This window comes from Oncorhynchus masou, chromosome 23, assembly GCF_036934945.1.
Source record: "Oncorhynchus masou masou isolate Uvic2021 chromosome 23, UVic_Omas_1.1, whole genome shotgun sequence".
Lineage (NCBI taxonomy): Eukaryota > Metazoa > Chordata > Actinopteri > Salmoniformes > Salmonidae > Oncorhynchus > Oncorhynchus masou.
Window position 1 is genome coordinate 52999143 of NC_088234.1, and position 12895 is coordinate 53012037.

General features: G+C 42.0%; 1 protein-coding gene across 2 annotated transcripts in view; it reads left to right on the top strand.

The window, feature by feature from the left end:
- Nucleotides 1-12895, top strand: part of LOC135511040 (SH3 and PX domain-containing protein 2A-like) — a 91051-nt gene that overhangs the window by 4089 nt on the left and 74067 nt on the right. For both annotated transcript variants that reach the window (XM_064932511.1, XM_064932512.1), the window contains exons 2-4: nt 38-118; nt 11071-11146; nt 11842-11918. In XM_064932511.1, coding sequence (XP_064788583.1) covers nt 38-118; nt 11071-11146; nt 11842-11918 — 234 coding nt within the window. The remainder of the gene's footprint in view (nt 1-37; nt 119-11070; nt 11147-11841; nt 11919-12895) is intronic.

Sequence of the window (12895 nt, forward strand, 5' to 3'; positions counted from 1 at the left end):
TTGTTAATGAATCTTCCTTGTTTGTTTTCTTCTGTAGGCATACCTCATCAATGTCACATACTCTGACTCCACCTCTCATGTCATCTATAGGAGATACAGCAAATTCTTTGATCTCCAGGTAAAAGTAGATTTTTTTTCTTTGGCAGATATCACCATAGCACCATGATATAGAACCATGTTCCAGTATCTGTTTGATCATGCACTCAATCATCTTAAACTTATACTAATGTAAATGTGTATTTAAAACGGTCAATCTGTATGTTTTAACATCTATTTGTCTTTCCATGTATGCATTTCCTCACTCACTTTTCCCCAACCCTGGATTTCCTGTCAAACTGACCTGCTGCCCTTTGAATGGGCCATAATACTCATGATCTATTAGAATATGTTGCAAAAGACATTGCTATGAGGTTCTCTATGAGATGGCATTAACATGAACTTTGAGTGTTGGACGTCTGGGGCTCAGTGGGGAGTCAAACCTCAATGCTCTGTGTGTTCCCCACAAAATAATGTTTCAATCAGGGGAAGCCCCAACTCAAAAGCCCCATTGAAGACCACTGGTGCCTGGCGGAAGTAGGGAAAATCCCATTCACCCATGCAGTCTAGTGGTGAGAGGAAAAAATGACCTCAGACTGAAAGATTGGATGTAGGCTGAAGTTGCCCCTTTATTGGTTGGAGGGACACCAATGCCCTTGAGGGAAACTTCTTGAGCTGCTGATGCCAGACTTTCCAATTGAATTTCACTGAAGATACATGAACGTAGGGAGGCCACAGCTCTGAACAGTGTGGGTTCAGACTGTACTGCAGGTCTTGTGACTGTTGAAGTCGGACCCTTGACTGTTCCAGGGACCCTTGCTCTGTTTGATGGAAGTGGAGCATATCCCCCGTCTCTGTAAACATTAGTCTTTTCCAGAGACCCCTTCTCCTGGCTCTTGCTCAGTTTCAGTGTCTGTAAGGCACAAAGGTCAACACCTGCCCGCACAGAGAATGGGTAGGGATACTGCCTTTTACTAGTCCCTCAGTCACACAGTATGGTCCATTAGTCAGTTATGGTGTTGTTCAGCCCTTGTATTGTTATGCACTGACTGAAAGCATATGATGTATCATTTATCATTATGTGGGACCAGGTACAGGAAGAAGGGCAGACTCATTGGTCGATCCAGGAAATTGATTCATAGTTATAACATTAGTAACATGGTTAGTTATCTTTATCAATGTCTCCAAGTCCTCATCTGAACAATGTTTTGTATTTTTGTGGATGCAATTTAGTTTAGCACTTGATTCTATTGTAGCCCAATTTGAGAGTGACAATATCACACCAGCTTTTAAACAGCGGTGCCCTTTACAGGTCTGTAGATGAAAACATTGTGGCAAGCAGCCTCCACTGAACACTTGTTGAGTGTTTGAGTCTCCTGGAAGTCCTTCCGGGCCAGTGGGCTTTGTGACCTGCCTGGAGGTATAGGATCCAGCTGAGGAGATGACAGGCTTCAATCCCAAGATGCACTGAGTGGGAATAAAGGGGAAGTCAAGATCAGGAAGGAGGGGTGGGGGAAGGATGGATGGAGGGAGGGATGGCCATTGGGGAGTGAAATGACCACCAAACATGATGAGAGTGAACGATAAGAGTGGCTTTTCCTGTATTATATGTTGAATATAGTAATGAATCTTTCCCGCTTGCTCTAGATTGTAGATACTCAAACACAGTTTCTCGCTGTGTTTTAGTGATGCATATATTTCCAATAGTTTTTGATTTTTCAACATACACCATCTAAGATTATGACGTTTCACTGTAAAAAAATAGTTTGTTAGTTTGATCCACTCCTTCATTCCTCTCTGTTCTATGAAGTCCTCTAGTGGCTTCTATTCTTGTTTTAAGCTAAGTAGACACAAAGCCTGTCTGTGTGTGTTAGTGTTTGCCTGGTGCCAAAAGACACTTACAGTTCATCTGAGGCTCAGCTCTGTTCTCTGTCCTTTCAGCACAATCACACTCTTCAGTTCGAAACTGGCAGGGAACAGGAACGTGCTTTGCACTCTCAGGCTAACCAAGGGATCATATGCATGATTTTGTATGAAAGAATGAAATCTGAGATTAAAATGGTGGTTGGTGTACACAGTTGTAACATAAAGCCGGACATGAATTTTCATGGGTTTATGAAATTGCCTCTCATAGTTGTTTGTCTTTGAAATTCAGTAGCTGTTGATAGCTAGATGTGTAGTATTGTTAGCAAGTGTTCACTAGCTTAGTTAGTAATTTGTCTGTTAGATAAAGTATCCCTTGGAAGAAGGGTGATGGTTTAAGTACACTTGCTCCTTGTTTTGCCAGCATCTCTAGCACACTCATCAGAGCTCTAGTGATTGCTCCTCAGGGATGCAATCATTATAAACTATTATTTTCCATCCAGTTCACTCTTTCATATTCAGCTGATTTCACAGTATGTAATTTGTGGAGTGTAAAAACACATGATTAATCTACACATTTCTCACCAGTTCCTGAGATTTAGCTCGATAATGGCTTTAATTTTGTTGGGTGTAAAAATGTTGCAGAGCTTGTGTTCCTACAACATCATCTCTGGTGTGTATGTCTGAGAGATGTTTTCACCCACACATTTCATTTTGAACTAAACAGAAATTATCCCGAACAGAGTTTCTACCCTCAAAGAGAAATGATCTTCCCCGCTCCACACCCTTGGACCACAGAAGACATAACACAGAGGTCATGACATTCCACTGGGCGATTGTGGCATGTGCAAGTTGGCCCGTTTCCCTTCACTCTCCGCTCGGATGGAAACTCCTCTAAAGGTCCCTTAGTCACTTTATTTTTGGGTTCAGGACTTGGACCAGAATCAGAACGGCATCTCTGTCTGCGCTGTAATTTGTCTGCTGCCCTGGTTTCCTACTGAAATAAGCAGGCTCTGTAACAAGTTTGTTCACTTTTAAAACTCTTATCCAAAATCCTAAGAGCTTTGATGTCATTTTATTTAGTGGGAAGTATTAATCATGAAACCCTGAGTGAAGCAATGGAAGGCAGCATCAATAAACTGTTGAGATATTGATCAGTCCTAATGTGCTAGCCATCATCTGTAATTGGTCAAGGATGCAGTGGCGTGTTCAGTACATTTTGAATGAGGTGGCCAATGTGGGGCACAGACCCAGTTTAGGGGAGGCCATAACATTTTGATCCTTAATCGATTTTAAAAAAAACATATTTTTTTTATAGTGGTTAAATGCATTAAATGCTTCAACTTACAGTATGTTTGGTGCATTTTCCTGTTCCCCAATTAAAATATGTATTCCAAAAGTGTTTGCATTCAAGGTCAGGATTATCTATGGGTATTAGCATACAGCAGTAAATTCTCTTGAAAGTGCCACCCGGAGTGCAAATTATACTGTGACTTTTGGGGGGACCTCCTATGTGGATAAATTCCTTTTATGGTTTTTATAGTAAAGACATGTCATTTAACTGTAAAAATGTATTACCTTTTAATGTGACATGAACACAAGCAGTCATGAGGTTTTCATCTGATTGTCAAACAAATCAAAATGTAGGTTGAGGTTACCTGCACACGTTCATCAACTCCAAAATAAGTCCAGCATCCGAACAGTGCACTGTGCACCCGTCATTTTGAATGCAAAATTACATCTATTACACAGCCAGGTCACCCGTGATACAAGTTAGTGTTCAACGTTCATCCATTTCTGAGGAAGTCGGGAGATGACGTGAAAACTGTCCATAAGGGGCAACAGTGAGCACTTTTACCCTCAAGTAGGTTTCGATTTTACTAGGGCATTGTGGGTGGAAGAGGTGAATGGGCATAAGCATCTGCCTCTGATTCCAAAGGTTTTAATTTCAAATCCAGCGATTAGAATGTAGTGTTTTATATTCAGCCTTAAGATTTCTTAGTTAATGCCTAAACTTAACCCTTACCTTAAAAGTTATGAGTTAATATCTAAACTTCACCTGAAACACTTTGAAATATGATGTTTGGAACTTTGACATTTGAGAAACGTGAATGAACATCTAATTCTGACGTGAGACGGAGAAAGCTAGTTGCTATTACAAAACGCCGTAAGTGTAATGACATTCAGCCTAAAAAGTGGCGTGTATTCATGGATGCCAAGGGAAGCCAGGCTGCCCCAAAAATGTTAGCAATAAAAAAACTTTGTATAAAATTATTTTATCATTCATGTCTATCCTTGTTTCCAAATGTTCCTTCAATTCGCAAGAGGCTTAATCTATTTCACCAGAGAAAGTATCTGAGCAAGGCAAACAGCGCCCCTCTGTCTTAGTATCTGCAGCCCATCTATCTGATACTGTCTTGCCAAAAAGAGTATGACATGCCATGTGATGTTTGGCCAGACCGCATCAGATACATGGGCTACTCATACTAAGACAGAGGGACGCTGTTTCGCTTGCTCTGATGCTTTCTCCGGTGAGATTGAGTCTTGCTGTCGGTGCACTTCTTGGTAAAAATGATCAATATATTCAGAGGGAACCTATCAGATCTCAGAATTTCTGCTGTGGCCACCCCCTGAATATGCCACTGCAAGGGGGACAATCGGAATCATAGGAGTACTGTGTACCAAGACATCCAACCAGAACCAGAACAAATAGCAGGCCAAACTATCCCTCTCAGCACTGCCTGGACTGCGCAAAAATGCAAATGCTTTCCGTTTGAGTTATATTAGGTTTTATTTTCATCGTTTTGTATAGAGTAATGACATGAAAACAGATTTGCCTCTGTCTTTTCATTTCTCTGTTGTGAACTACATGCAGTAAATAAATGTACTGTTGATGCTAGAACACAACCACTGCATGGAATTCAGTTGGCTTCCCACTCAAACATTCTTCCACCCTCTTTCTGTCTGAGAGCTGAACAATACTCACTGTCTCTTTTTGTCTCCCTCCTATTCCTCTCTTTGTGTTCTGTTTATGTATGTCTGTGCTTCAGGAATACTTTTTATCGTATAGCAATCTGAAATATACTTGAGAAGCATAGTCACTGACTTTTTGGCAATCATTTCAGTTAGGGAGTAATGTAAAAGATAGCTGTTAGAATGTTTTTGTTTGTTGTAATGTTTTCCCCCTTCTCCCAATTTCTTGATTACGATCTTGTCTCATCGCTGCAACATCCCAATGGGAGAGGTGAAGGTCGAGTCATGCGTCCTCCGAAACAGGCGTCTGGCCTGTCACAAGGAGTTGCTAGAATGTGATGAGCCAAGTAAAGCCCCCCCTCCCCTCATTCAAACCCAGATGACGCTGGGCCAATTGTGCGCCGCCCTATGGCACTCCCGGTTACGGCCGGTAATGACACAGTCTGGGATCGAACCCCAGGCAGTAGATCCTAGCATCTGCATTTTAATCCGCCCCTAGGGTAGACTTGGCTGACACAGCACTTTTAACATATTAAACTGAACTGCCCACTTTGGGAAAGAAACACTGTATACACAAATATAATATCTCCTGGGCAACTGACTAAAGCTGCCGGAACACAAATGTAACAGGAGAAATGCCCGCACAGGGAGTTGTGATTCCAAGCTGTTACTTTGTTTCCATGGGAATGATGGGTCTCCAACCTGTCTCGGGAAGTTTGGAGCAGATCCAGTCGTGCCTTAGAGGGATGCCATCATCACTTTGGGATTGGGAATGTTCTCTGTTTGCCAGGGATCTGTTAGAGGTGTGGAGAGAACTCCCTTAGCCTGCGGGGAGCAGGCTACTGCTATCATGTCCACCAGCGATACAGATAACATGGTACTATGAGTGTGTGGCACAATCTCAGATAAACAGTCAGATAAACAATTAGCTCCTATTAGTTATCTGACTGTGCCATTTAGTAAAGGTACAATTGAGTACTCTGTAGACATCATAATGGCAGTGTGTGGAGCAGTGGTTCTTAACCTGGGTTCGATCGAACCCCAGGGGTTCGGTGAGTCAGTCTCAGGGGTTCGGCGGAGGTCAAGACACACATCCGACTATATGATTCGTGATGACACGCCCCGCTTGGCCATCATTGGCTGCAGGTGATCACGCTACATCGCTTGGCCTATCTGTGCTGCAGGGAATTTGGTGCGCTCAGTAGTCGACTTGTGACTGTCGTGATGGTACGTCTTGTGATTTCTTTCTTAATATTTTAATCCCTTTATACTTACTATGTCGAACAAAAAAAGAAAGTGGTCGGACGAATATGTACAATATGGATTCACATGTATAACGGAACGTGATGGGAGTCAGCGTCCTAACTGCATGATTTGCAATGCCAAGTTGAGCAATTCTAGTCTAGCACCGGCAAAACTAAGAGAACACTTCCTTAAGCTGCATGGAGATGGAAAATACAAGAACACAACGCTCGCTGAATTCAAGGTGAAGAGAGCCAGATTCGATGAAAAGGCTACTCTGCCTGTTCTCGGCTTTGTACCCATCAACAAACCGATCCTCACAGCATCGTACGAAGTTGCTTACCTGATCGCAAAGCAGGGCAAACCACCCACCATTGGTGAAACACTCATAAAACCAGCTGTGTTGAAGATGGCGAATATCATGCTGGGAAAAGAGGCTGAAGTTAAGTTATCCCAAATTCCTCTTTCAAATGACACCATCAGCGACAGAATAGAGGACATGACATATTGGCTCAAGTAGTTGCAGATCTGATTACAAGCCCGGCAAAATTCAGCCTTCAACTCGACGAGACCACAGACATTTCCAATCTAAGCCAGCTTGCTGTATTCGTGCACTATGTGAAAGATGACGTGATAAAGGAAGATTTTTTTATTTTGTAAGCCTCTTAAAACAACAACTAAGGCCGCCGATGTAAAGAAACTTGTGGATGACTTCTTCAAAGACAACAATCTTTCGTGGGATATGGTTTCTGCAGTTTGTTCGGATGGAGCTCCAGTCATGCTGGGAAGGAAGTCTGGTTTTGATGCGCTAGTGAAAGCCGATGCACCACACATCATTGTTACGCATTGTATTCTGCACAAGCATGCGTTAGGAATAAAAACCTTGCCTCCGATACAGGCAGAAGTATTAACATTTTTAGTGGAATGTGTGAACTAGTGCTCTGAGGCACCGCATCTTCAGTGAGCTGTGTAAAGACATGGGCTCTGAATTCGAGGTACTTCTGTACCATTCTAACGTTCGGTGGTTATCCCGGGGACAGGTGCTGAATCGTGATTTTGCCGTGCGTGTGGAATTAGCCCTGTTTTTGCAAGAGCACCAACCTTGTCATGCAGATTGCTTCAAAAATTCTGAGTTCATTCTCATTTTAGCGTACATGGCCAATATCTTCGCAGCTCTCAATCATCCCAATCAATAGATGCAGGGCGGTGGAGTCAACATCATCGAAGCGGAGGAACCCCTGAAGGCTTTTCATAAAAAGCTACCGTTATGGAAACGACGAACAGAGAACGATAACTTCACAAACTTTCCCCTGCTGGACGACTGTGTAAGTAAGATCGAAGATGTATCTGGAATCGGAGACATTTCTATACCCGCGGAACTGAAGCAAGCAATTGCCACGCACTTAGATGAGCTTTCAAAGTCTCTCGACGGATACTTCCCTACAAGAGAGTCATATCCAGCATGGGTGAAACAGCCGTTCACATTTAGTGTTGAGACAACAGATGTCAATGATGAATACCTCGATAAAATCATTGAAATTCAGCAGAGCCAGGTTCAACAACAACTCTTCAGAACAACAACGCTCTCAACGTTTTGGTGTCAACAAATGGTAACGTACCCTGTTATTGCTAAGAAAGCTCTGGAGATGTTCATACCGTTTGTTACAACATATCTTTGCGAGCAATCCTTTTCGAGGATGCTGGACATAAAAACGAAGAAAAGGAACAGACTTTGTTGCGAAAATTACATGAGAGTGGCACTTGCCAAGGTGAAGCCGCGCATTTCTGAACTGGTCTCTGAAAGGCAACAGCAGAAGTGATTTGCAGTAAATATTCATTATTATGTTTTTGTTTTTGTGTGAAAATCATGTTTTGATGATTTTGTTCTTTGAACACAGTGATGTTGATGCACGGTTCATTTTGAGCACCAGTACCTATGTTTTGAATTTGAAAAAATCATATTTTATTTTTCCAATTAAGAAGGGTTCGGTGAATGCGCATATGAAACTGGTGGGGTTCAGTACCTCCAACAAGGTTAAGAACCACTGGTGTAGAGTAATGACATGAAAACAGATTTGCCTCTCTGTAAGCTTATATCATATTTTGTTTCTTTGCATTGTTTTGTATGATACATTGAATCTGGTTTTAGTAGAGTTAAGTCTTTGCTTTTTTGTCAGTAGCATTTTGCCATAGAAATGAAAGTTTCCCATCTTCCCATTTATATACTGTAGATAACTTGGTTAACCAAAACAGCTCTTACTGTTCAGCTTTTCCCCCTTACCCTCAAAGGACAATATTGAGTGCTCTCCCCTTCAAAGGAAACTCCTCATTTACGGTCTCTGTTTGTTTGTGAGGTGGAAATACCAAGGTCCAAAATAGTTTCATTAACAGAAGCAGAGAGAGAGAAAAACCACAAGAAAATAACTAAACCAACTTTAGCTGGAAAACCCTCTCAAACAACCATTCTATCCCAGACAAGTTGGCCTGGGACTCTTTGTGCACCTGGTCCACTTTGGCCCTGGTCCAGTCCCCTGGCCTAGATACATCTGTTCACAGCATCAGTCCCTCTCCAGAGCACATCTGGAACAAGGAAGAGCAGGTCCACATCTGGAGCTGAGCAGGCTTGTTACTGTAGGACTCTCCCACTGCATGTGTTTACTACAGCACACTGCAGTGATTTATTAGACCAGGAAACCCGAAGCTCAGTGAGCGTGACGCTAACAGATATACACTTGACACTTAAAGGGTGCAAAAGAACACACCTTTTCACACTCACCAATGCATGCACTCGTGTATTCATGCACATGACACACTACATGAACACATGCACTCATGAACACATGCAAGTACATATGTACACACACACAACCACCCAAACACACATAGGCAAACTCGCAGGCATGCATGCATTCACAGCCGAATGCATTTTTATGGGATCTCGTCATAAAAGACCACTTGATCCAGAATGACCTCTCCTTCATGCACATCTGTTGCCCTAACTCAATTTTATTTTATTACACCCAGTGGGTCAGAAGTTTAGATGCTACCAAATACTAATTGAGTGTATTTGCTTTAAATTATTTAACTTGTGGCAAACGTTTCGGGTAGCCTTCCACAAGCTTCCCACATTAAGTTGGGTGAATTTGGCCCTTTCCTCCTGACAGAGTTGGTGTAACTGAGTCAGGTTTGTAGGCCTCCTTGCTCACACATGCTTTTTCAGTTCTACCCACAAATGTTCTATAGGATTGAAGTCAGGGCTTTGTGATGACCACTCCAATACCTTGACTTTGTTGCCCTTAAGCCATTTTGCCACAACTTTGGAAGTATGCTTGGTCATTGTCTATTTGGAAGACACATTTGTGACCAAGCTTTAACTTCCTGACTGATGTCTTGAGATGTTGCTTAATATATCCACATCATTTTCTTGCCTCATGATACTATCTATTTTGTGAAGTGCACCAGTCCCTCCTGCAGCAAAGTACCCCCACGACATGATGCTGCCACCCCCGTGCTTCACGGTTGGGATGGTGTTCTTCAGCTTGCAAGCCTCCCCCTTTTTCCTCCAAACATAACGATGGTCATTATAGCCAAACATTTATATTTTTTGTTTCATCAGACCAGAGGACATTTTTCCAAAAAGTACGATCTTTGTCCCCATGTGCAGTTGCAAACCGTAGTCTGACTTTTTTATGGCGGTTTTGGAGCAGTGACTTCTTCCTTGCTGAGCGGCCTTTCAGGTTATGTCGATGTAGGACTTGTTTTACTGTGGATATAGATACTTTTCTATCTGTTTCATCCAGAATCTTCACAAGGTCCTTTGCTGTTGTTCTGGGATTGATTTGCACTTTTTGCACCAATGTACATTCATCTCTAGGAGACAGAATGCGTCTCCTTCCTGAGCGGTATGACGGCTGCGTGGTCCCATGGTGTTTATACTTGCGTACTATTGTTTGTACAGATGAACGTGGTACCTTCAGGCGTTTGGAAATTGCTCCCAAGGATGAAGCAGACTTGTGGAGGTCTACCATTGTTTTTCTGAGGTCTTGGCTGGTTTCTTTTGATTTTCCCATGATGTCAAGCAGAGGCACTGAGTTTGAAGGTAAACCTTGAAATACATCAACAGGTACACCTCCAATTGACTCAAATTATGTCCGATAGCCTATCAGAAGCTTCTAAAGCCATGACATAATTTTCGGGAATTTTCCAAGCTGTTTAAAGTCACAGTCAATTTAGTGTATGTAAACTTCTGACCCACTGGAATTGTGATACAGTGAATTATAAGTGAAATATTCTGTCTGTAAACAGTTGTTGGAAAAATTCCTTGTGTCATGCACGAAGTAGATGTCCTAGCCGACTTGCCAAAACTATAGTTTGTTGACAAGAAATTTGTGGAGTGGTTGAAAAACGAGTTTTAATGACTCAAACTTAAGTGTATGTAAACTTCCGACTTCAACTGTCGGTTTAACATGTCTAGAACACTTCATGTGGTTAGACTACCTACACTAATGCACACAGGACTGTGAGTTCTGGGGGTTGTTGTTGTGAGTGTGTTTTCAGATGACTGTGTTGAGTGATGTAAGGCTGTCTGCAGTTGAAAGTGGGCCTGTGTCTGGTACATAGTAGCTCTTCAGAGACTATGTAATTACACCCCACATTGTAGTCATTTAATTGGGAGGTCGACTGACGCGAAGAGGCCATGACCCAGTGGTTCTCCTCCTGATCTCATCTAGATTCCTCCATTTTGAGCTTCCTCCCATTTATTGCTGATAGCTAAATGGCTTTGTTTGTCACATAGCTATTAAAATACTTTATTGACACCAGTAATCGATTTAAGTTTGAAATAATATTGACCCTAAAAAAACTACTTAGCACTTAGGACTGGATTAATTGAAAACTGTTATCCATTTGTTTAATATGACAAAAGTTAAGATGTCCTTTATTTCACTTTAATTCCAGATGCAGATCCTGGACAAGTTCCCAGTGGAGGGAGGGCAGAATGACCCCAAAAAGAGAATAATTCCCTTCTTACCAGGTGAGCATGCCGACATGTACAGAGAACATACTGCACTCATCAACCAGTATAGCAGCATTTTAGAGGTGGGGGTTTGACAACACAATGAAACAAAATGCAATGAATCCCAAGAACACACAGAAAGGTCATGCTTCTCTATCATTTTGAATAGAAATGGGCCTGTTGTAACACACCACATTTATATTCTTTCCACTGTTCCAGCTGGGTGAATAAGACTGTGTTGTGGTTGTGGTATGGCAGTGGGAGGCTGGTAGAGAGAATCTCTCTAATCTGATAACCTCAGCATGCCCCAAAGGAGTGAAGAGTGCCATTGTCAGAGAGCTGCACCGCTCCCAAACGTCTGGATAGTGTTGTTTACACTGCCTTGTAAAACCTAGCCAGGGAGTTGGCTCTGTGCACTTAGTCACTCGAAAAGAAACAGTCCTCTTACTGTTATCACAGACAGACAGGGTAACAGAAAGACAGATACACACACACACATTTCACACACATATTTGACATTGGTCTTTTTCATGAAATGTTGTCTTGAGTACTACATACTATTTAGAATAGGCCTACTACATAATAGGCCAGACCTTTTTTCTTAAAGGTTCACTGCTGAACGCTTGGGTCTGTGCTAATGTCATGCCACCTGGTGGTAGCTTTTAGAAACAGCACATTCAATGACAACTCAAAGTGCTATGTCTCTTTTACAGGTAAAGTTTTATTTCGGCGAAGTCAAGTCAGAGACGTGGCTGTGAAAAGGTTGAAGCATCTTGATGACTACTGCAGGGTAAGAACAAATTATCACGTTTTTTTCTTCACAGTAAATAATGATGCACTGTTTGCTGCTTTAAAGGGATGCTTCGGGATTTTGGCAATGACGCCCTTTATATACTTCCCCAGAGTCAGCTGTAGTCATGGATACCATTTTTATAACTCTGTCCAGTATGAAGGAAGTTATAGATAGTTTCTCGAGCCAATGCTAACTAGCATTTTGATACCCATAGACTTCCAGTCATTGCGCTAACAGTAGTTAGCATTGGCTGGAGAAACTCTCTAACTTCCTTCATACTGGACAGAGACAGAAAAATGGTATCCACGGAAGTAGATAAAGGGTCTCATTCCCAAGTATCCCGTTAATGTATGGCAAGAGGTCTATCTATTACTCATAACCTCCTAAGGAGCCACATCTCACACAGTCCAGTCATTTAAATGGTTTAGATTGAATGTCTTTGTAGCATGTTTGCTGTGGTAGAGACAGGCCTCAGAAGCTATCTCCTCCACCAGCATCCACAGGAAAGTCCTGCTCTATCTTCTCTTATGTAATTTCCTTCCACGTAGTGGGTTTATATAGGAAAGGAGGGAAATAGGGGCACACAGGTCAAACACAGCATCTGTAGAACAGAATGATTCAGCATTTTAGAAGGAGAAATGAACACAGCTAGCCACCTAACCTCATTTGTTTCAGGCTTTCTGAGATCTGGGACACTTGGTGGCTTGCCAAGTGGGGCTGTAATCGCACCTATTTATTGTGGAATAAAACTGAAACTTGTCTTGTGAGCTGAATGCAGATTCTTGTGACCCAAAGTGCGGAGTCAAAATAAATGTAATGTTCTAAAATGATCTGTTTTACAGTATAATATAAATACTGTATGCACCTATGTCTATCATATACATCTGTTAATTGTGTATACAAACAGTAGAAGTCGTTTTCAAAGCAGACAAAGATGTAGTCCTGTCAGAGAGGATTGTGGTAGTTATCGTCCT